Here is a 23,654-nt window from a genome sequence, read left to right as displayed (position 1 = left end):
CCTCCCTGGTAGAGCCAGGCCTGCCTCAGGCACACCCACACACTGGGTTGGAGGGTGGGCTGTCGGGGCTGTGGTGGTCTGACCTGCAGGCATGCTGCCCACTGCCAGCCAGGCCCCAGCGCCCCTGATCTGGGGGATGTGAGCTGCCCCTTGAAGGGAGGCTCCTGACGCAGGAGCTCCTCTGCTGCCACGGACACTGTTTCATTCCCTGCCTCCAGGGTGTGCCCGGTCCCCTGGGAGCCAGCCCCAAGGCATGGCCACGGGGGAGGACCTTGTCCTGGTGGCCATCTGGGGACCCAGGTGGAGTGGCAGGTGAGATGCTCTGTGACCCGGAGCTGAGGCCACACCTGTGCTGGGGCCAGGCCAGGGCTGAGGTCATCCTGAGACCCTGGGGGCCGGAGGGCCGCCTCGGCCGTGCTCCCCACCCTGCCGCCACGCCCCTCCCGCCTCTGGGCCGCCAGCCTCCACCTGCATGCGGCGGTGGTCCTGGGGTGATGGCCTGGCTGTGCCCCACGCACAGGTGGCTCGTCAGGCACTCGGAGGCTATTATTAACCCGGCAGTGGCGTCACCAGCAGCCAATGGGAGGCAGGTTTATTTCCGGGGCCGACAGCTTGATAGCGGTTAATTTTAGCTGCATCTTCTTTCCCGAGGCTCGTGAAACCCTAGCCAGCCAAAGGAGGGGTTGCCTGTGTCTCCCCCAGACAGCTCAGGGATGGTCCTGGGGGCTCTGGGAGGGGGCAAGGAGGGGCGGGGCCTCCTTCAGAGGATCCCTGATTGGCTGGTGCCCTCTCGGCTCGCCATCCCTCTGCCCGCCCCCCAGGCTGTTGGTGAGGGAGGTACTGTGACCAGGAACTCGGAGGCAGGAAGAGGGGCCCAAGACCTGACCTGGGGAGGGCAGGGAAAGCACAGGCCATGGCCAGGGTGGGCCCCAGACTTCCACGTGAAAGCCACACTGGCCTGGCTCAGGCCTCCTGAGCCCCTTACTTGCTGTGTGGCTTTGGACAGGAATCTTGGCCTCTCTGTGCCCAGTTGCCTCACAGTTCTCAGGGGCCTCCGCCAGCCTTGTGGGGCCTGCCTCGTGGCCTTGGTTCCTGCAGCTTCCACCCCCACACGCTGTGCACAGGGACAGCCCTGGTCCCCGGCCCCGTACGCTGTGAACTCACGCCGCTGGGTGAGTCGGCTGTGGCTGGTCACGACGCTTGTACTTGAAGTCATTCGCTGCTACCCAGCTGCGGACAAGGCTTCTGCCTGCTTGTTCTGCTGGGACCGAACCTGAGACTGGGTAATTATAAAAGTTCACTTTATAAATGTATAAATTCTGTTTATTATAAGTAAGCAAGTTTATTTCTCACAGTCTGGAGGCTGGGAAGTGTAGGGTCAAGGGGCTGGCATCCGCTGTGTCCTCAGGTGGGAGAAGGCAGAAGAGCAAGAGAACCCACTGCCACGAGCCCTGTTGATAGGGCACGAATCCATTCAGGAGGGCAAACCCTTTATGACCCAAACACCTTCCCAAAGCGCCAGCCCCCAATGCTGTCACACTGGGGATTAAGTTTCCAACTTTGGGGACGTGGTCAGACCACGGCGGTTATTCAGCAGCGAGGGTTCCGTGGTTCGTGGTCCTTCAGCCCCACTCAGTCTATGCGGCGGCTCAGACCCTCAGTGTGTTGGTATTCGGCCTGGTGACGGCAGCCCCGTCAGCTGTGTGTTCCAAGTGTCTCTGGGTACTGAGTGGGCAGCTCTCAGGACCCCGAAGGGCAGCACTGTGGACCAAGCACGTCCTGGCACCCAAGAGACCCTTACCCAGGGTGAGCACACAGGTGCTGTCGGGAGGACGCCACGTTCCACTCTCAGGGGCCACTCCTGTGGGTGGCAAGACCTCCCCAGCACATGTGAGCCCCCAGCACTGCTGTGGGTGAGCCAGGAGCCGGGGTGGGGAGGGGTGTCTGGAAAAGGTAGCCCAGAGTCCTGGTGGTCCCTCGGGGGAGTGGGGTGGGCATCCCAGGGATCCTGGCCTCCTGCCTACTGTGATCCACCCCGGCTGGGACCAGTCGAACACCTGCAGCAAGCCCGCCCCCCAAATCCCGGCCTAACCTTCGGCTGTAGGGGAGGCGTTAAATATAGAGACCAGCTGGGTGGGGTGGGGTGGGCCTTGCTTTCTCGCCAGGCGGCTATTTTTATTCCTGGCTCCTGTTTGATGGCATCAGCAGCACTCGGAAGTGCTGGGGCATCTGGCAGTCCTCCCAGCCGCCCCTCCTGCCTGTGGCCCTGGACGCCTATGGGGCGATGCAGCCACAGACCAGTGTCCTCCTGAGAGGCCCTCTCCAAGGGCTGGGGAGAACTGCTGGGCCCCAGCCACCACCCTGGGCCCTGCCTTTCCTTCCTGCTCACACCTGCCAGTGGGCCAGGCAGGGGTCTGGGCTCTGGGGATCCCCATGGCTTTGCCCAGCGGCAGGTGCTGGGCCGGACCTGGTGCCTCCACGTCAGCACCCAGTGGGCACTCAGGACTGAGAGGACAGGTGCCCGGGCTCTGCCCCCACTCAGCACACCCCTCCTGAGACTTCGCTGGCAGGAAGAGCCGAGTTGGGGGCGGGGGGCAGTGTGGGGAGGAAGACATGAACACCTGGGTGAGGTGACACAGTCTCGGGGTCTGGGAGGAAGTCCCTGATCCTGGTCTCCATGCAACACATAGTGGCCACGTCCCCTCCTCACAGCCCACGCTGGGCCACGTCCCCTCCTCACTGCTCACGCTGGGCCACGTCCCCTCCTCACAGCCCACGCTGGGCCACGTCCCCTCCTCACAGCCCACGCTGGGCCACGTCCCCTCCTCACAGCCCACGATGGGCCACGTCCCCTCCTCACAGCCCACGCTGGGCCACGTCCCCTCCTCACAGCCCACGCTGGGCCACGTCCCCTCCTCACAGTCCACGCTGGGCCACGTCCCCTCCTCACTGCCCACGCTGGGCCACGTCCCCTCCTCACTGCCCACGCTGGGCCACGTCCCCTCCTCACAGCCCACGCTGGGCCACGTCCCCTCCTCACTGCTCACGCTGGGCCACGTCCCCTCCTCACAGCCCACGCTGGGCCACGTCCCCTCCTCACAGCCCACGCTGGGCCACGTCCCCTCCTCACTGCCCACGCTGGGCCACGTCCCCTCCTCACTGCCCACGCTGGCATTAGGTGTGTGCCCAGGACCTCAGGGACTCCCCACTTTCTACAGAGCGTGGCCAGGTCTTTGGCATCCGGATCTCATATGATGACCAGCTGCAGGCACTGGGGTGCAGCCAGGTGGGGCGCTGGGCGGGAGGGCCTGGGTGTGTGGACCTGACTCGGGGCCCTGGCTGGCACTCAGCAGCGGCTGGCTGGCCGTAGGTGCAGGGGAGGGCAGTGTCCCTGGAAGATGTCCCTGGGTCTGGGAGCGGGCTTCCAGCCTTCCCTGCACGGTGGGACACCGGGGTCTCAGGGGGAGGGTGGTTCTGGGCCGAATCTGCCGGCAGAGGCTCTGGCCTGTCAGAGCGCGCCCCGGAGGGCAGGCGAGGAGGACAGCACGTTCCGGGGCGCTACCCTGAGGCCTGAGCCCCCCGCCCCCGCCCCCGCCTCCCGGCCGCCGCGCGCCCCCCTCGCCGCCCCCGTCCTCCCGGCTCCGCCGCGCTCCTCCCGGCTCCGCCGCGCTCCTCCCCGGCCCCCGCGTCCGTCCCCGCGCCCCCCCGCCCCCCGCGCGCGCGCGCCCGCCCCGCCCCCCGCGCGTTCCGCATTGCCGTGCTGCAGGGCGCGGTGCACTGCGCCGCCACCGTCAATAGGTGGACCCCCTCCCGGAGATAAAACCGCCGCGCCGGCGCCGCCAGTCCCTCTGGCTGAGACCTCGGCTCCGGGTAAGGACGCTCGGCCCCCGCCCCGCCCCCGCCGAACGCTCGGGGCCCCCCGGGGCCGGGGCCGGGCGCAGAGGGCGGCCGGGCCCCGCACCCGCCCCGCGCGCCCGGATTCCGGCTCCTGGGGGTCCCCGCCTTGGCCGCGCTGGGCCGGGGCGGGGGTTGGGGAGCGGCGGGCCGGGTCCTGGGTGGCGATCGCCCTGTAGCCTTGACCTTGGGGCCGCGGGGACCCTGCGGGCCGGGGCGATGGGGTCTGGCCTCGGGGCGCTGGGCCGGAGGACGCTGAGGGAGGCGGTGAGACCTGGGGGCCTTCCCCTCCCCCACCCGTGTTCCCGCCCCAAGGTTTCCCTCCCCCAGCCGCCTGTCCCCGAGGGGGCACTGTGGGTTTCCCCACTGACCTCTGCGATGGGATGGGGCTGTGACCCAGGGCTCTGACCAGGGAGGAGGGGAGGGAGGGTCCCCCGATGCCCCCAAGGGGCTGAGGGCATCTCCACCTGGCACTTGCTGGGACTGGCTGGGCAGGGTCCCCCCTCCTCTGGCTGGAACAGAGACCCCCACCTCCTGGCCACTGTCTGCCCCGTGACAGTCTTGGGGGGGTCGAGCTATTCTGGGTCCCTAATCTGGGCAGCGCATCTCTGTCGGGGCTCTGGTCCAGCCTGCCCGGCGGGGATGAGGGGAAGATGGCGTCGTCCCTGCCTGAGGAGGGGAGTGGGGAGCAGTGGCCGTCTCTCCTGGGTGGCAGTGGGTGGGGGTGGGGCGCAGTGTCCCTGGCCTTGCCCGGGGAGGGGAGTGAGCATGGAGGACAGCGCCCTGGAGCACTGGGCAGGTGACTCATCACCCAGCTCTGCTAGTCACGGGCGCACCCAGCCGGGCGCTGCGTGGTCCCTCCAGAAGGGAGGCTAACCCCTTCGCAAGGACGGGCCGAAGGCTCCAGTGCCCAGTTATTTACAGCAGATGGGGCTGTTGGGGCTCACGTGTGGGGTGGGGGCAGGGCACAGCCTCTATTCGCCCCTGCCAGGCCCAGCACAGTGGTGGGGGGACTCTTCCCTCCTCACCAAACATGGGAGCTTAGTTTGTGGGTAGGGACGTGGGCCTAGCCTGGCCAGGACAGTCTCTGCGGGTCTCCCCAGGGCTCCTCACCTCCTGTCTCCCCCCACCACCGGCCCTACAGAAACACTGCAGCCCCCCTCGCCCTGAGCCAGAGCACCCCAGGTCCCGCCAGCCCCTGACACTCCAGCAGAATGGGTAAGGAGAAAACCCACATCAACATCGTGGTCATCGGCCACGTGGACTCCGGCAAGTCCACCACCACAGGCCACCTCATCTACAAGTGCGGGGGCATTGACAAGAGGACCATTGAGAAGTTCGAGAAGGAGGCGGCCGAGGTGAGTGTGGGGGCTCCGCTCTTCGCCCCCTGAGAAGGAGCCCGCCAGCTCCCGAGGTGGCCAGGCTTGGCATCTTCCCAGCCCCAGGCCATGTGGCTCAGGTGACCTCCGGGGCAGGAGGGACCCCCGCTGTGGGGCACTCAGGCCTCAGAGGGGCCCGTGGGTCAGCCTCTCTTAGGGGGAGCATGGTGGGGGAGGGGTGGCCACCGAACTGCCTGTCTTGCCCTGTGGTGAGGGAGATGGCCTGGAAGGGTCTGCAGCCCACACGTTGGGCTGGGGCTGAGGACCCTGGAGCCTTGCCCCCTTTCCCCCAGGGCCAAGGTTGGGGCTGGCGGTGGTGCTGCCCTCACTTGTCCCAGGGCCCTGCCAGGACGCACGCTGCTATTAATAGCTGATTGATGGGCAGCCGGCCTGTCTGCTCCATTTTCTCTGCTGGGCTGCGGAGGCTGCTGTCTGGGGCGGATCTGGGGTGGGGGTCCTGAATGGGGCAGCTCCGGGGTGGGAGTCCTGAATGGGGCGGCCCCGGGGTGGGGGGTCCTGAATGGGGCGGCCCCGGGGTGGGGGGTCCTGAATGGGGCGGCCCCGGGGTGGGGGGTCCTGAATGGGGCGGCCCCGGGGTGGGGGGTCCTGAATGGGGTGGCCCCGGGGTGGGAGGTCCTGAATGGGGTGGCCCCGGGGTGGGAGGTCCTGAATGGGGCGGCACTGGGGTGGGGGTCCTGAATGGGGCGGCCCCCTGGCTGACCTGAAGCAGCTCGTCTTTTGTGGCTGAGATGGTGGTGGGGGGTGGCCATGAGTAGGGGTCTGTTCTGTGGTTCCCCACCCCCCCACTCAGGGCTCTGGGGAGAACCCTACTTCTGGGAGGGCCTGTGGGAGCTCTCACCTGGATGATGAGTGGGAGGCCAGAGGCCAGGAGGGCAGTGGCTGTCCTGGGCTGAGCCTCTGCCCTGCGGGGTTGGGGCGCTCTGAGCTGCACCTGTTTGGGCCGGGAACCTGCATCATTCTTTACCTGGCCTCACCGGGAGGAGGCGGGGGTTTTGGAGGGCCGCTGGTTCAGGCCCCAGCCGGGTCTCGTCTGGGTCCTCTTCAGGCCAGGCAGCCTCCTGGAGGGCAGAGTCCTGTGTCTTTGAGGCCCTGGAGGGGAGCTCTGCCGGCTGAGTAGTGACCGCAGCCCGTCCCCAGCTGTGGGGATCTCACTGGCTGAGGCCCCCCAGCTTCCCCTGTTTGGCAGAGCGAGGAAGGGGAGGGGAAGCCTCAGAGGGACCGGGAGGCTGGAGCAGCAGGAGGGAGCTGTAGGGCCAGGCCCTCCTGACCTCATTCCCCTTTCCTTTCTCCTTACCTTTAAATAACACAGAGGGTTATTTATCTGACAGCCCCCAACATGGTGGCATTATTGGCCTCTGGCTGAGGAAGGGATCTGGGGGCGTCCGCAGCTTCAGATAAAGGGGAGCCCTCGCGGGGGAGGGGTTCATCCCATCTGGCGGCCTCGTTCCGAGACGGAGTGACTCCCAGGCCCTCGCGCCACCTGCTGGCGGATGTGCGTGGCCGCGCCCGTTTAGGGGCCGGTGGGGAGGCCGGCCCTGGGGGACAGGGTCTGGGTGTGGGTCCTGACAGACGGGGCTGGCGTCCCAGGACCCGGCGGGGAGCAAGGGGGTGCTGGAGCCCATCTCCCGTCTCTCCTGCCCGCTGGGCAGTGACAAGCAGCTCCCGCCGCCAGGGACTTGGGTCCCGGGTCCCGCCCTCAGACGTGACCCCCACCCGCTCCAGATGGGGAAGGGATCCTTCAAATATGCCTGGGTGCTGGACAAGCTGAAGGCGGAGCGCGAGCGGGGCATCACCATCGACATCTCCCTCTGGAAGTTCGAGACCACCAAGTATTACATCACCATCATCGACGCCCCCGGCCACCGTGACTTCATCAAGAACATGATCACGGGCACGTCCCAGGTGGGCGGGGCACCACCGCTGGGGCTGGGGGAGCGGCTGCTGCACCCCTTCAAAGATACTGGGGGGCCCCGAGGTCACCCTGGGGTGGTGGGGACCCCTCACGTGTGCCACCCTCATTCATTCGGGGTCAAAGCTCCCCAAGAACGAATCCAGTGCCTGTGAGGACACCCGGCCAGTGTCAGAGTCCCCAGGTAGACGGGGCAGATGTGGGCATGGACACACGTTCATAGACAGAGGGGCTGGAGGCCAAGATGGGGATGTGAGCAGCGGGCAGAGGTGCCACTAGCCAGGCCTGGACTGGATGCCATTTTGGAGCACTCACAGAGATGCACAGACACCCAGACACAGCGCCCTGCAGACAGCAGGACGCACACCACCACCTCCAAACTGCTTCGATAACGATGACCTCCATCTGTCCTCAAGTGAGGAACAGGACCAGAGAGGTGGAGTGACTTGTCCAGGGGCACAAAGCCCATTGGTGGGGAAGCCGGGGCTGAACCTAGGGCCCCTGACCCAGGGCCTGGCAATGAGGCCCCCAAACTGCCCTTGTGGCAGGGACCCCTATGTCTCCTTCCCCAAGGCTTCAGTGGGCTGCTCAGGTCCCAGCCCACTGCCTGGATAAACCTTGGAGTGAGGTGAAGCCGGGCTTGCTCCGTCCCCCGCCGGGCAGGTGGGGCCGGGCTCACTGCGTCCCCCGCTGGACAGGCGGACTGTGCAGTCCTGATCGTGGCGGCGGGCGTGGGCGAGTTCGAGGCGGGCATCTCCAAGAATGGGCAGACTCGGGAGCACGCCCTGCTGGCCTACACTCTGGGCGTGAAGCAGCTCATCGTGGGCGTGAACAAGATGGACTCCACGGAGCCGGCCTACAGCGAGAAGCGCTACGATGAGATCGTCAAGGAGGTCAGCGCCTACATCAAGAAGATCGGCTACAACCCGGCCACCGTGCCCTTCGTGCCCATCTCCGGCTGGCACGGCGACAACATGCTGGAGCCCTCACCCAACGTGAGTGGCTGGCCAGGGCGGGGCGGGCCGTGGGGGCTGGCCGGGCCCCCTGTCCCAGAGCGAGGCAGCTGTAGGTGGCAGCGGGAGGTTGAGAGCCTCTTCCTGGGACATGCAGGTTCCCCGCAAACCCTGCTGGGTTTCCCTGGAGCCCCATCCCCCTCAGCACTGTGTTGCCCCTCCACTCAGCCTCCCAGGAGACTGGTCCCCCACGTCAGCGCTCCATGGGCAGCGGCCTGCAGCACCAGGCCCACGAGCTTGGTCTCCAGGGCCCTGCCATGGGGGTGCTCAGTTTCATCTCTGCCAGGCCTTTATCCTGACCCTGGACACCATGCCGTGGCTGCAAGCTGGGCCGTGGGGGGCTCCCTGGCTGCCTCCTGGGGTCTTGGAGCAGACTTGGGCTGTGGGAAGTGTGGAGACATCTGGGCTGACTGGGAAGGCCAAGGGTTGGCTCTTGGCTGGTCAATTGGCAGCTCAAGGCATGAGCAGCCTGTGGCTCAGGGACTCCGCCTTGGCTGGAGATGATGAGTGGAGACACTTTCAGAACCTGAGACTGTGTTCCCAGGGTCCTCCAAGCCAGGACCCCCGAATGGCCGCCACTGGGTTCTGCCAGCACGGTAGCCCACAGTGAGGGTGCCGGTGTGGAGTCCAGAGACGGCGGGGAGGCTGAGAGCAGCAGCAGAGCCCAGAGCTGAGGTCTGGGGACAGGGCTGATAGGGACTGCCCCAGCCTGGCCTCCGTCTCTTGTGGCTGGTGGCGTTTACCTGTGGTGACACTTTCCTCACAGGCTATGATGTCGCGAAGGCCATCTACTTCCTCTCCAGGGAGGCCCCCAGCAATCAGGGACCCCGCAGTCTGCTTACACAGGCCCTGGGGGGTGGGGCGCAGTGTGGCCGGCAGGGAGGCTCTGTGGGGAGGGGGCAGGGCCGCACCGGGGGACGCTCCGGGCAGGGGCTGGGCTGGGCTGAGCTTGGAGGCAGCATGGTGTCCAGGAGCCAGGGTCGGGGCGAGGCTCCCCCCAGCTCTGTCCCCAGGGGGCCCGGCCCTTGGCCAGACTCGGCCTCCTCCTGTTAAGTCACCTGCCCTGCCTGGATCTGATGGTCAGGCTTCCCAGGGCTTGTGGCTGGAGTGGGGGTTTGTTTCCAGTGTCAGCAGCTCCTGAGCAGCCTGGGCTGGTTTTCGTACTCCACCTTTAAGAAGGGTCTCCCTCCAGGGTCCCTGTGATGCTGGGGCTGTGAGCAGGGGTGGAGCAGTGTGGGAAATTCTTCATCTCAAAGGGCATGAGGCCAGGTTAGCCTGAACAGAGCACTCCCGGAGGCCGCCCAGGGAGGCCTGAGGCTGGGGAGGCCGCTGTCTCTGCAACGGACCGGTTTTCTCCCTTCCACCCAGATGCCGTGGTTCAAGGGCTGGAAGGTGGAGCGCAAGGAGGGCAACGCGAGCGGCGTGTCCCTGCTGGAGGCCCTGGACACCATCCTGCCCCCGACGCGCCCCACGGACAAGCCCCTGCGCCTGCCGCTGCAGGACGTGTACAAGATCGGCGGTGAGCCAGGGCGCTGTGCCGAGGCCTGCCCGGCCAGCTCTGCCTGCCCCGGACCAGGGCCCTGTGAGGCTTCTCAAGACTCGGCCGTCTTCAGTCTCTCCCCTTGCCACACACTTTCTGGGGGACATTCCAGCCCCCATCCATCCCCCATCCATCCCCCATCCAGCCCCCATCCATCCCCCATCCATCCCCCATCCATCCCCCATCCAGCCCCCATCCATCCCCCATCCATCCCCCATCCAGCCCCCATCCAGCCCCCATCCATCCCCCATCCAGCCCCCATCCAGCCCCCATCCAGCCCCCATCCAGCCCCCATCCATCCACCTCCCAACCCATCCATCCCCTCTATCCATCCATCCATCTCCCCATCTATCCTTTCATTCATCCATTTTCCTTCCACCTCTCCATCCATCCATCCATCCATCCACTCACCCATCCACCTCCCTGCCCATCCAAGTATCTGTTCATCCACCCATCCACCAATCCACCTCCCCATCCATCCATCCATCCATCCATCCAACCATCTATCCACCCACCCACCTCCCCATCCATCCATCCATCCATCCACCCACCCACCTCCCTACCCATCCACTTTTCTACCCATCCACTCTTCCATCCCTCCATCTTCCTATCCATTCACCCATCCACCCACATTCCCACCCATCCATCCTACTGTCCACCCACCCATCCATCCACCCACCCACCTCCCCACCCATCCATCCACCCATCTACCCACCCACCTCCCCACCCATCCCCGTCCATCCTGCCTTCTGTCCGTCCACCTCCCCATGCATCATCCACCTCTCCATCCATCCATCCATTCATCTCCCCAAGAAGAGAAACCATAAACAAATCTGAGACCCCAGAGAGCGGCACTGATAGGAGACCCCCAGCCAGGGGGCTGCAGCCAGAGATGTTGCAGGCATCTGTGTGCACAGTCGGGGTGTCATGCTCACCCCAACACAGAGCGCAGTCACCAGCTTCAGTGAAGCCGGCTGGAGGTGACACGGGCCTCCATCACAGCCCAGGGAGGTGAGGGTGGAGGTACCCTGGGGGAGACAAGACCCCCATGAGGCGGCCACACAATCGGTGTCAGCAGATCCATAAGAAACGCTGGGGACGCTCAGGTGCCACCGCACCTGTGCTGTGTCCAGCTGAGTGGCCTCTTTAACGACAGAGACCTGCAGCATGTAAGTGCAGCCCCTGCGGGAGCAGGGCCACCAGGCCCCAGGCGGGAGCAGTCCAGTGGCCGGGCCCACACTCAGGGAGGGGTCCTCAGAGAGAGTAGGGGCCCCACAGTGCCGCCTCTGAGGGAAAGTGCTCCCAGGGGCATGGATGGGACCCCAGGTTCAGACAGCCCCCTCTCTGCCTGTCCTCCCCCTTCTCTGCCCCCATGGCTTTTCCTTGGGTTCCTGGGAGCTCTCCTGCTCAGCCTCTTATCTCCCCAGCTGGGCAGGGGAGCCCCTGCTTCCCCTGGAATCTCTGAGTCTCCTGGTCCCTGGACTCCCCTCCCCCGCACTCTGTCCACGGGGCCCCATCCCCCCCAGGCCAGTTGGGGGGACTGAGTCCCAGACTTTGCGGGTCTCCAGGCTCTGTCCCCAGATCTCCTGCCCAGCACCCCCTCAGCCCCGCCTCCCCTCACAGCCCCTCTCTCGCAGGCATCGGCACGGTGCCCGTGGGCCGGGTGGAGACCGGCATCCTGCGGCCGGGCATGGTGGTGACCTTCGCCCCGGTGAACATCACCACGGAGGTGAAGTCGGTGGAGATGCATCACGAGGCCCTGAGCGAGGCTCTGCCCGGCGACAACGTGGGCTTCAACGTGAAGAACGTGTCGGTCAAGGACATCCGCAGGGGCAACGTGTGTGGGGACAGCAAGTCCGACCCGCCTCAGGAGGCTGCGCAGTTCACCTCCCAGGTCGGCGGCTGCGGGGGGTCCCGGGGCGCGCGCCTGCGCGGCAGGAGGGGAGCCGGCCTTGGTGAGGCTGCTGTCGGCAGGTGGCCTGGCGGGGGAGAAAACGGACCCCACTCCACCGCCGGGGCCACCGAGGACTCAGCGGGGTGTACATCGGTGCCGGGAGGGGCCCAGGCCTGGCGGCTCCCGGCCTCTGCGCGGTCCCTGGGTCCGCCGCCCACGCCAAACTGCGGGGATGCCCGGCCTTCGAGGCCCGACTTTCATCCTGGAAAAGCGCTTTTTTTAACTTCCTGCCTGAGACAGCGCCGTCGTGGTTTCGTTCTCTGTATCTGTTTCCACCGCCCCCTCTTTGCTGGCCTCGTCATATATTTTTTTTTTTTTTTTTTTTTTGAGTCATAGTCTCACTCTGTCACCCAGGCTGGAGGGCAGTGGTACGCTCTCAGCTCACTGCAACTTCTGCCTCTTGGGTTCAAGCGATTCTCCTGCCTCAGCTTCCCGAGTGGGTGGGACTACTGGCACCCACCACCAAGGCCGGCTAATTTTTGTATTATTAGTAGATATGAGATTTCACCATGTTGGCCAGGCTGGTCTCGAACTCCTGACCTCAAGTGAGCCGCCCACCCTGGCCTCTGAAAGTGCTGGGATTACAGGGGTGAGCCACCGAACCTGGCCTCTTCGTATGACTTTTAAAGTGGCTTTATTGAGAGACAATTGAAATACAGGAATTGAGGCCCACCCCTGGCCTTTGTTCCAGCTGGGGTTGGCCAAGTAAGTGCTGCTCCTGCCCCTTTGAAACAATGAACTTCTCAGCTGTTTCTCTCTTGCTTAATGAGGATGTTACGGTTCAGGTCTGGGGCGTTCAGGTCTGGGGGGCTCAGGTCTGGGGGGTTCAGGTCTGGGGGGTTCAGGTCTAGGGGCTGGTCCTCAGAGCCTGAGCTTCTTCTACTCAGCACGTGGGCCCGTAGGGGGGCCTGTGACTGGGCCTCCCAGCCCTGCTCTGGGCCCTGATGGTGCCCACCGTGGCCGGGCCTGAAGGTGCCCACCGTGGCCGGGCCTGATGGCTGTCCGTGGCTCTGCCCCCAGGTCATCATCCTGAACCACCCCGGGCAGATCAGCGCTGGCTACTCCCCAGTCATCGACTGCCACACGGCTCACATCGCCTGCAAGTTTGCAGAGCTGAAGGAGAAGATTGACCGGCGCTCTGGCAAGAAGCTGGAGGACAACCCCAAGTCCCTGAAGTCTGGTGACGCGGCCATCGTCGAGATGGTCCCTGGAAAGCCCATGTGTGTGGAGAGCTTCTCCCAGTACCCGCCTCTCGGTGAGCTGGGCTGGTGCCCGGGCGGTGGCTGATCAGGCAGAGGGCAGGGGACTGCAGGATGGGGCATGGGTGGCAGCAGGGCCTCCTTTCCTGTGGAGCTCAGAGCTGGCAGGAGGCCCATGGGCTCCATGTCACCGAGTGCAGGCGGCCCTCTGGGGGACCTGGGATGGGTTCTGTGTGCAGATGGGGCCCCGAAGGTGAGGAGGCCCCAGGGTCAGGAGGCCCCCAAGGGGAGCAGGCCCCGGGTGAAGAAGAGCCCACAGCTCCTCCCGTGGAGGAGAAGACCCCACAGCCTGCCCGTGGCTGCCCTGAAGATTCTGGAACAGCCACGGGGCAGGGCCCCGGGAGACCAACCGTCTGCACCAGGGCTCGCTCGGAGCTGAGTGTGTTCTCGCGGCATTTCCGACGCGGCTTCGCCTGCCCGCCCAGCTGGAGCCCCGGGTTCGAGTCCTCCGCCCCGCTCACGCGCCCCCGCCCCCCGCCCCCCGCCCCCAGGCCGCTTCGCCGTGCGCGACATGAGGCAGACGGTGGCCGTGGGCGTCATCAAGAACGTGGAGAAGAAGAGCGGTGGCGCCGGCAAGGTCACCAAGTCGGCGCAGAAGGCTCAGAAGGCGGGCAAGTGAAGCGCGGGCGCCCGCGGCGCGACCGTCCCCGGCCCCGCCGCGCCCCGAACCCCGGCCCGGCCCCCGCCCCGCCCCCGCCCCGCGCGCGGCCCCGGCGCCCCGCACCCCCGCCAGGCGCATGTCTGCACCTCCGCTTGCCAGAGGCCCTCGGTCAGCGACTGGATGCTCGCCATCAAGGTCCAGTGGAAGTTCTTCAAGAGGAAAGGCGCCCCCGCCCCGGCTTCCGCGCCCCGCGCCCTCCTCGCTCGGTGCCGGTTTTACTAATAAACTGAGCGACCCCCGAGCCGTGTGCGCCTGCTGCTGGGGGTGGGCCCCGCGCGCCCCGGACCCCAGGGTGGGCGGTGGCCCCGCGGGCGTGTCCCCTGCGCTGCACAGGGTGGGCGCTGCGCCCTCGGCGAGGGGTGCCCGGTGTTCCCCAGGCCGTGGCCCCAGCCGAGGCCCCGCTGGCCCACGTGGTTGTGAGAGGCTTCTGCGTGGCAGAGACCCCAGGGCAGAGGACGGGCTGAGGGTTCCCGGGCCTCTGGGGCCCGCATGAGAGCCAAGGGCTCCCGCACCGCGAGTGGCTGTCGCGCACACACCCTTCCCCTGGCCCGGAACGCCCGGTCTCACTCTTCTCCTAAGCCTGGCACTTGTGGCTGAAGCTGGCCCCTGCCCCTCTGTGTCCGGTCCAGGCCTTCTGTACATGGTTGTAGGAACCCAGCCCCCAAAGCCTGGAGGCTGGGGACTTCAGTCAGTGGGCTGGGGACTTTGGGTCTTCCCTAGGGTCCCTGGTCTCTCTGGGCCAGAACCTGCCCTAACTCTTGGCCAGCGAGGGTGGGGGCGGGGGCAGGACAGCTCCCTTCCACCCTCCCTGCTCTGAGACAGCGGCCCGGGCACACAGCCAGTCATGCTACAGTGGGTGAAGGTTGGGATGGAGGGTGGGTGGGCTTCCTGATGATACAGGTGAGGGTCGGGTTGAAGAGTGGGTGGGTTCCCTGATGATACAGATGAGGGTTGGGGTGGAGGGTGGGCTCCCTGATGATATAGGTGAGGGTCGGGGTGGAGGGTGGGTTCCCTGATGATACAGGTGAGGGTCGGGATGGAGGGTGGGTTCCCTGATGATACAGGTGAGGGTCGGGATGGAGGGTGGGTGGGTTCCCTGATGATACAGGTGAGGGTCGGGATGGAGGGTGGGTGGGTTCCCTGATGATACAGGTGAGGGTCGGGATGGAGGGTGGGTGGGTTCCCTGATGATACAGGTGAGGGTCGGGATGGAGGGTGGGTGGGTTCCCTGATGATACAGGTGAGGGTCGGGATGGAGGGTGGGTGGGTTCCCTGGTGATACAGGTGAGGGTCGGGGTGAATGGTGGGTGGGTTCCCTGACCCTGCACACAGTACTGAGGGGCGCATCTCTGTTACCCAGCCCCCGACCTCCGCCTGCAGCCGGGTACCTTACTGGGGGTTCTCCTGCAGGGCGGGCGGGCCGACCACAAGGCCCTGTAGTGTGTTTGTTTCTTGGGGATGCTGCGACCGATGACTGCAAATGGCGAGGCCTCCGGGGGCCCAAAGCAGCCTCACTGCGGACATGAAGGTGTCAGCAGGGCTCTGCTCTGCAGGCTCCAGGAGAATTGGGTCCCTGCTTCACTCCCTGCTGTGGCAGCGTCCCCTAGACTCTGCCTCGGTGGTCACACTGCCTTCTCCTCCCGTGTGAATCCCCCTCCATCGAGAATGTGTGTGATTGCATGAGGACCCACCTGGAATAACCCAGGGTGACCCCCGTCGACATCCTCAGCCACATCTGCAGAATCCTTTCCTGCCCACAGGGAGCCAGACTGGTCTGGGCGTGGGGGCCTGACCTCCTGCTGCGTGCTGGACCCACTGCGCTGGGTGAGGCTGGAAATGAGGCAGGGCCAGTGACAGGCAGTGGTGACGGGGGCGCGGTCCGGGCACCCTTGGAAGGCCTGCCCATGTCTTCCCCCATTCCCAAAGTGGGGTGCCCTGAAACCCACGAGAGAGGGAGGCAGAACGGGAGGAAGATCGGAGCAGCCGGGCAGGAGTGTCGGGAGCTTGGGCCCCCGGGGGGTGCTGGCAGCCCACAGCCCTAGACGGGGAGGATTTGAATCCATGAACGTTAGAGCCACGAGGCCTCCAAGGAGGAGACACAGGACGCGGTCACATCAGGACTTTGGAGATATACTAAATAATTGTTTAGTATAAATTAGTTGGGCCGTATTCACACAAAAATGTAAATTCTCCTTATCTGGAATTCTGATCTGGATGGGTGTCCTGTGTTTACCTAGTGGCCCTGCCCAGGGACACCAGGTGTTCCTGATGGACCCTGGCCCATCCTGGGTGTCCACGTGGCCACCACTGGTGGGAGGGGCTGAGTGAGACCCGAAGGGTCCGTGTGAGGGTGTCCTTCACGTGACCTGGTTATAGAACTGGAGCCAAATGGGACAAATCTGTCAGCCTGAGACAGAACAACAGTGAGAAACAGCTCCCAGCTGGAGTGGCAGGAGCCCCCCCAGGTAGGCCCTGAGGTGCTCAGGGCCTCCACGTCCCAGTTGCAGTGGCAAAGTCTGGATGGCTCTGGCAGCCTTGGTCACCTGGGCACTGCTGGTGGGGGTAAGCCCTCCCTGCCCGCCGTGCTCAGTGCAAGGCCACAGTGCTCCCCAGGTGGGCATGTTTCTGGGTGGGGAACAGCAGGAGAAAGGCAGACAGGTGGAACACTCCCTGGTCCCACTGGGGTCCTCAGCAGAGAGTCTCCAGGGAGGGGCTCTAACCTCAACTCCCCTTCTGAGGTGGAGTAATGAAGGCAGGCCCAGGTCTGTGGGTCTGGTGCCTGGCAGGGCTCCGGGCCTTGCTGTGCCCCTTGTGCCGGGGTGGGGGGCTGTGGGGTGGGGACCAGCAGTGGCCAGAGGAGGCCGGGATCTGGGGCTGGGCTCCTGGTGTCCATCGTGGGTGGGGACAGCACACAGGGTGCCAGGATTGCCCTGTGGATGCTGGGCAGGGGATATCCTGTCCTCTGGGGAGGGCAGGGACTTGGCTGAAGCTGGCCCTGGGGGCCCCAGCCCTCGGTCTCTGGGTAGTTCTGGTGCCACCCAGACGAGGGCAGGTGGGGTTTCTGGCGGGTGAGACCCGGGGAAGCAAGTTGTGCTCCTTAGTCAGGAAGGGGGCTGGGGGTGCTGGGCAGAGCCCTGCGTTGCCTCAGACCAGTGGCGCTCAAGAGCTTTGGTCCGCAGACCAGGGCACGGTGTTAAAGTCTGGGAGGTCACACCTGCCGCTACTTGGTGTGCTGGAAATTAAATGTGAGAAGTATTAAAGAGACAAAAACAGTGTCCTCCTTCTTGTGGTCTCTGAGAACTCCACTGTCCACTCGAGGACAGGAGCGAGGAGCCTTGGTACTGTGAAAACACGTTTGACCTTGGGGCTTTCTGGAAGGTTCTTGGGGTCCCCGGGGACCGGGACCAAGCTTTGTGACCGAGGCTCTAGGCCGCAGAGGAGCAGGCAAGGTGAGGGGTGGAGTCCCAGCCCCAGCACCCGCGGAGCGCCTTCTCTGTCGGCGAAAGGGGGTCACAAGGGACCTGCCCTGAGGGGCGTGGCCAGGATGAAAGGAGCCACCCTGGAGGGGCGTGTCCGAGCCGGGAACCGGACCGGCACCTTTGTGCCCTCCTCTCTGAGTGAGGCTCCTGCCCTCTGGCTCCCGCCCCGACCCTCCTGTGGGGCCTGATTCTCTCCAACTGTCAGAGAGGGGCCTCTGCCGCTGCCTCTCTCTTCCTGAACGGGCTGCTCCTTGGGGTCAGTGGAGGGTGGGCTTTTTTCCCGCAGCAGGTGGGGGCAGGGGCGTGGGGAGGGGCAGCGCTGACTGGGTTGGGTGAGGGTGGAACGCTCTGCGGGTGTTGGCTTGGGGAGCCCGTGGACACCCGGGGGGCGGTGGCGGCGGCGAGGGCCAGGGAGGTCCACAGCCAGGCAGGGCCTGGAGCCCCGGCCAGCGGGGACTGCGCGGCCTCAGGGCCTGGCCCCAGGGCCGCGTTCCTTGATGCTCGCCGCTGGCTGGACACCTGGGCTGCTGTCTGGCTGAAGGGGACCCCGTGGCCCAGAGAGTGGTTCTGCCTGGCAGCCGCCGGGACTCGGGGTCAGTCCCAGGGCAGCCGGAGCCCCGGAGCAGGTCCTGAAGCCAAGGCATGGGTGGGGGAAGGAACTGCACCCCACTTGGGTTGGCGAGTAATTTAAGACAGGATCCACCGAGACACCCTATTGGCGGCTTCAATCTGCACTTTGGACGCCGCTGAAAAATTCATGAGGCCTCAAGAGGCTGAGCGGCCACGTGTCATCGTCCCGCCCCTGTCTCCGCCCGGCTTCCCACAGGAAGGACCTTCCCACTCCACTGCAGGTTCCCAGAGTGGCTGGAAGGGCCTGGCTGCCCTGGGCAGTCCGGGGTTTGTTCGGCAGCTTCTGGGCTCCCTGCCAAGGGGCTGGGCTTTGCGCAGGGGTCAGGCCTCCACGGTGGGACCTGGGGATTTCCCGTGAGCTGTGACTGTGGTGTCTCAGTGCGACCGAGTGTGTCTTGGAGCCAGACTGCAGGCACCGGGTTACCTAAGTCCAGGCCTGGTGTGTGTGTGACCTGGGTGTAGAACTGTGCATACCTGTGGGTGACTGTGGGGTGCAGGGGAGAAGTTGGTGGGTGTCCTGGAGCCCCTGGAAATGGCCAGTGCCTACGTGCGTGTGTGCCTGTTCATTTGTGCCTGTGTGCCTGTGCATGCATTCGTGTGTTCGTGCGTGTCTGTGCATGTGCATGCCTGCGTGTGTGTGCGTGCATGTGTGTGTGCGTGTGTGCGTGCGTGTGCATGTGTGTGTGCATGCATGTATGTGCGTGTCTGCGTGTGCATGTGTGCGTGTGTGTGCGTGCATGTGTGTGCGCGCCTGCGTGTGCGTGTGTGTGCATGCATGTGTGTGTGTGCATGCGTGTGCACTGGGCAATCTGGCTGCACCTATGCTGCTGGCTGGCTGCCTGCAGTCAGGGCTGAGTCTTGGGGGGTGCCCGCCGGGTGGCTGGATCCAGGAAGCACTGGGCAACGGTCCCTGTCCCGCAGCCAGGCAGGGAGAAGCTGGCCCAGGGGACTGGTGGGACTGGCAGGTTCAAGAACCTTGAGGCAGCTCCAGACTCTGCTAAGGGGAGGGAAGCCCCACTCCCCCTACCCGCGAGAGGGGTCATCATGAGTGGTGTTGGGAGGAGCTGTGGGGTCTGGCTTATTTCCAGGCTTCGTGCTGCTCTGGTGCATTGCTTTGGGGGTCGGCCGGGGGAGGTGGGGAAGGTGCTGAGGATGATGTGTGAAGCCGAGAACAGCTCTGGGGTGGGGATCAGATGGCCTGGACTGTAGGGCCCTGAGGGAGGGGCAGGAGGCGCCAACACCCAGAGGACGGGAGGGAGGGTCAGGGCCCTGGATAGCGTGGGGTGGGAGGAGGAAGGAAAGTTGCCCTGGACCCCCTGCCCCAACGTGGGGCCTGGTTCTGGCGCCTCCCCCTTCCTCCCACCTCGGCCTCCTGCTGGAGGGCAGCGGTTCCTAAGAGCCTGTGGTGCCGCTGCAGGGACTAGGACCAGCCTGAGGGGTTGACGGGGCAGGAACCAACGCCCGCAGCCCTGCCCTTCTCCCTGAACCTGTGTATGAGTGGGTGAGGGGCGGGGGTGGCCCCAGGCTCTGCCACACAGCCCGCCATGGGGAGGGGCTGGCAGCTCGGCCCCAGCTCTGGCTATGAGGAGCCTGCCAACCACTGCCAGGTCAAGCCAAGCCAGCTGCCAGTTGTGGGGTTCCAGGGCTCCGCTGCGTGGGGGAGGGCGAAATCCGCGGTGAGGGCTGTAAGATCTCCCTCTGCGTTTCCCAGTCTCCCCAAACCTTTTCCCCTTCAGGGTGTGTGGCGGAGCCTTTAAGTATAAAAGGGTCCCTGCGGCCCCGCCCCCTCCCCAGAGGCTGGGCAGTGGTCCTGGGCGGCCAAGTGTGGGGTTTCTGGTACTTTAGCAGCCGTTATCACCTTCCCCTGCCCTTCACCCAGCCTTCGTCTCGGGCGTGAGGCTGGCGGCACAAGCTTGGTGCCTGTGGGGCAGCGGGAGCTGACTCAGCATCGTCACCTTCCCGCCCACATGATGCCTCCCCCAGCCGGCGGCCACTCTCCACGCTGACAAACCTTGCCCCATTCCTCCATCGTCGCAATCCTCCAGCCATGGTCCGCTCCCCACTTCACAGGTAAAGAGGGGGAGGTGTGGGGAGATCCCGCCGCTGCCCAGAGCCACACACACTCGGCTCACGGACAGTGGGACACAGCAGTGGCTCCGGCGTCTGGCGGTGATGTGAAAGTGGGCACCAGCAATGCAGAACGCCCAGGGTTCCTCTGCCAACCTCCAAGGCTGCCCGGCCCAACCTCGCTCCCCACGTAGTGCCTGGACTCCTGAGTCCTTTCCCGTGAGGATTCTCATCCCCTGGCTTGTGTATTCAGGAGCTTTTGGGAGAAAGTCCATTTATTTATGCTGTTTCATGCTAAAGTGTGGATGGCTAACATACCAGAGCCATTTGCTTTTTCTTGAGGCAGAGTTTAGCTCTTTTGCCCAGGCTGGAGTGCAATGGTGATGATCTCGGCTCACTGCAACCTCCACCCCCAGGGTTCAAGCCATCCTCCTGCCTCAGCCTCCTGAGTAGCTGGGATAATAGGTGCCCACCACCATGCCCGGCGAATTTTTATATTTTTAGTAGAGATGGTGTTTTGCCACGTTGGCCAGGCTGGTCTCGAACTCCTGATCTCAGGTGATCCATCTGCCTCTGGCTCCCAAAGTGCTGGGATTACAGGTGTCCACGCCTGGCCTATTTGCATTTTAAAAAACGATATTGTTAAAACATGGGTTTTTTTTTTTTTTTTTTTTTTTTGAGATGGAGTCTCACTCTGTTGCCCAGGCTGGAGTGCAGTGGTGCAATCTCAGCTCCCTGCAACCTCCACCTCCTGAGTTCAAGTGATTCTCCTGCCTCAGCCTCCTGAGTAGCTGGGATTACAGGTGAATGCCACCACGCTAATTTTTGTACTTTTCTGCAGAGACTGGGTTTTACCATGTTGGCCAGGCGGGTCTCGAACTCCTGACGTGATCCTCCCACCTCGGCCTCCCAAAGTGCTGGGATTACAGATGTGAGGCACAGTGCCGGGCCTGAACCGTGTTTTGCTAAACTTCAGCGTGGCTGGCATTTGGGCTGGATGATGCTGTGCTCTGAGGGGTCTGCCCTGTGCCTGCAGGTGCTCGGCGCCCCCCAGCCAAGCCCCGGCCTCCACCCCCTGGATGCCAGCAGCATCTGCCCCTCAGCAGTCTCCAGACTCACTAGATGCTCCCTTGGGTGAGAACAATTGACCTAAATGGAGCTCATCTCTGTAGGTGGGATGCCAGGAAGTGTGATTAAGCAAAAGCCTGGTCTCCAGGGACGGGGCCAGCCGGTCCGAGCCGCAGGGATGGACGCGTCATGCTCTCTTCAGCTGCAACTGGTGGGCGGGTCTGTGAGCAGCCCAGGAGGGGGCGCGTCCGAGCTGCGACTGCTTCACCTGCTACCTTCCGGCCTCCTCCCAGCCCCCTCGGAGCCAGGCTCCTGCTGCCTGGCCCCCGCGCCCACCCTCCCGTGGCACCCCACGGGGTGGGGGCTGATTCTCTCCACTTGTCAGTGAGGAGCATGAGGCTCTGTCTCACTTGGGCAACCCCAGCAAAGTACCTTCAACTCAGAGGTTCAAACAACAGAAACGTGCTCCTCACAGCGCTGGAGGCCAGAGGGCAAGATCGAGCTTCCTGGGTGCAGACGATGCTGTCCCATGTCCCTGTGTGGCATGAGCAGAGAAAGGGGCCCAGCGCAGTGTCTCTTCCCCTGAGGGCACTGGTCCCGTCCAGAGGGCTCCACCCTCCCGACCCAGTCGCCCCAAAGGCCCCCTTGCTCATGCCATCACACTGGAGTGAGGTTTCAGCTTGCAGATTCTGGGGGTACACTCAGTCCATGCAGTCCTGAGTTGTCACCTGGTCTGCTGAAAGCCACTCAGCTCGGGCAGGCCCATGGTGGCTGCCTCGGGGACATGGCCTGCAGCCCACACCTGCAGCTGAGGCAGAGCCTATTGGGTTAGGGTGGCGCCCTGGTGTTTGCCAGTGGAGGTGGGCATCGGGCTGCCGCAGAGCCTCGGGACTGGCCAGACTCCAGCTTTCTGCAGCCCCTGCTGTGCTGCCGGGAGAATCCAGGCCTTCTGAACCACCCACCTGGTGTGGTGTTAGGTGACCTTGTCCTGGATGCGGGCTGGTCAGGGCGGGGACAGCCCACGGGCCCTGCCCAGACTGACGGCTCTGCCCAAAGCCTACTGGACATCTGGTCCAGCAATGCCCTGGTGATCGTGGGCCACCAGTGGGCGGGCAGCCAGGGCACAGATGCCAGCAGCCTGTTCGTGGCAGGACGTCTGACCAGTCCACCAGCCCCGAGCCCCAGCCAGGCAGTCCTCCTGGGGTCTCCCAGCAGCCCTGAGCCACACAAGCCCCGGGCCAGTGACTGAGGCCACATCTGGCTGGAGGCTCCTGTGACGTCCAGCCCAGTCAAAGTGACCATCTGTCATGTGACAGAAGTTGAGATGCACCTTCCTTGGGCTGGGTGGGGCCAGGAGTGTCTGTGGCCGCCCCCACGTGTACTCAAGTGCAGTGGGGCAGCAAGGGGCTTCCGACTGGATGAGGACCAGCTTCAGAGAGGGTGCTGAGGGGTCCCCGCGCCAGGGCCTCCCTGAGAGGACACAGCGCCTGCCCTCTCGGTGGGCAGAGGAGATGGCAAACGCAAGGACTCCGTGGCTGCTCAGGGCTGTGGGGGTGGCCATGTGCCCAGGCTGGGAGGACAGGGACAGAGGGGCCGGCGGTCCCGGAGCCTGTGGCAGGGCCAGGTCTCAGGAGCGAGGAGGCCTCGATGAGGAGACGACTGTTTGGGTAGCGTCGAGGTGCCAGGAGTCTGGATGTCGGGTCCACAGCGGGGCCTGGGCCTCCCCCCCGAGTGAGCGGGGCCTGCGAACCTCTCGAGGTATCTGCCACAGAACAGGACCATTGTCACAGCTTCTCCATTTGCCTGAAGGCGATGGAGGGGCGTGTGGGAGGCCCTCTGTGACACCGGGGACCAGCCATGACCACACATGGGGTTTGGGGATGTGGGACTACCAGAGAGGCCCCAGAGCTCCAGGCTGACTTCCGCCCCTTCCGGATGCCTCCGGAGCCACCGTGGCTGCCCTGCCTGCTCCCGCCGGCACAGGTGACCATGGGCTCCGCAGCTGACGGCATTATTGGTGGCTGGGAAGTACAAGTCAACTCCCTCATGCAATTAGCCGGCTTGCCAGGGGCTAGGGAAGCTTGTTGAGAGCCCCGGTCCTTTAAAAAAACCTATAAATTAAATTTTTATTGACTTCAGTGTAAGATATTAAAAACCATCAATGCTTTCCTATCTTAAATCTTCTCCTTAGTCCCTTGCACGCTGGATAATAGAGCCCTTCCTCTTCCTAATAATGGAGATTCCTGGGGGGGCCGGACCTCTCCGTCTGGGGAGGCATTTCCTGTCGCCCAAATTACAGGACTGAAGCCGCAGTCGCTCTGGCCCAGGTGAGGTGATTGAGAACCTGTCTGTCCTCATTTCCTCATTTCCCCAAATTAAATCCTGTTTCTTGGCCGACGGAGCTTCCTCTGGGCCTCTGTCGGGTCATCTGTCTTTCTGACGGCGCCGTGACTGGGAAGCAGCTCCCGCCCTTTCCACGGGGCGGGGGGGGGGACGGGACGGGGTGGTGGCCCAGAAGGCCCTGCTTTCCAGCTTTCCAGCGTCCGCGCCAGCCGTTGTCACGGGTGCCGAGGCCCTCGGAACGCCGGGCACAGGTCCCACGGATGGCAGCACACAGTCAACAGAGCATAAAATCTTGGCTGTTCTCGAGGGGGCCACAACCTGCGGGAACTGAGCCGCCCGAGGCTGACGGCCCCACAGGAGCGGCCAGAAGCAGCCCTGATGCCTGGGCTGGGTTCCTCGGGGTTGTTTGTTTGTTTGTTTTTGAGACGGAGTCTTGC

The 23,654-nt window shown here is 64.6% G+C and overlaps 1 protein-coding gene across 2 annotated transcripts; it reads left to right on the top strand.

The window, feature by feature from the left end:
- Window positions 1-869: 869 nt before the first annotated feature.
- EEF1A2 (eukaryotic translation elongation factor 1 alpha 2) lies at window positions 870-13,871 on the top strand. Of its 2 annotated transcripts, none has more exons than XM_039479511.2 (8): window positions 870-1,283; window positions 5,039-5,252; window positions 7,017-7,196; window positions 7,902-8,198; window positions 9,585-9,735; window positions 11,394-11,650; window positions 12,731-12,965; window positions 13,461-13,871. In XM_039479511.2, exons 2-8 carry the CDS (start codon window positions 5,109-5,111, stop codon window positions 13,586-13,588), a joined length of 1,392 nt encoding a protein of 463 aa, XP_039335445.1. In that variant the 5' UTR covers window positions 870-1,283; window positions 5,039-5,108; the 3' UTR covers window positions 13,589-13,871. The 2 variants fall into 2 exon arrangements, with proteins under 2 accessions (XP_039335445.1, XP_039335444.1); XM_039479510.2 differs by lacking the exon at window positions 870-1,283 and adding an exon at window positions 3,757-3,870.
- The last annotated feature ends 9,783 nt before the right edge of the window (window positions 13,872-23,654 follow it).

The sequence above is a fragment of the Saimiri boliviensis genome, chromosome 9, assembly GCF_048565385.1.
Source record: "Saimiri boliviensis isolate mSaiBol1 chromosome 9, mSaiBol1.pri, whole genome shotgun sequence".
Lineage (NCBI taxonomy): Eukaryota > Metazoa > Chordata > Mammalia > Primates > Cebidae > Saimiri > Saimiri boliviensis.
The sequence above is the reverse complement of the archived record's forward strand: the minus strand, read 5'-3'. Positions and strand labels throughout refer to the sequence as shown.

Bases quoted from the DNA above. Each gene is read 5' to 3' on its own strand.
- EEF1A2 (XM_039479511.2), top strand. From the start codon at position 5,109: ATGGGTAAGGAGAAAACCCACATCAACATCGTGGTCATCGGCCACGTG. The intron at 7,197-7,901 runs GTGGGCGGGGCA...CCCGCTGGACAG, and splicing joins TGATCACGGGCACGTCCCAG to GCGGACTGTGCAGTCCTGAT. The intron at 8,199-9,584 runs GTGAGTGGCTGG...CCTTCCACCCAG, and splicing joins TGCTGGAGCCCTCACCCAAC to ATGCCGTGGTTCAAGGGCTG.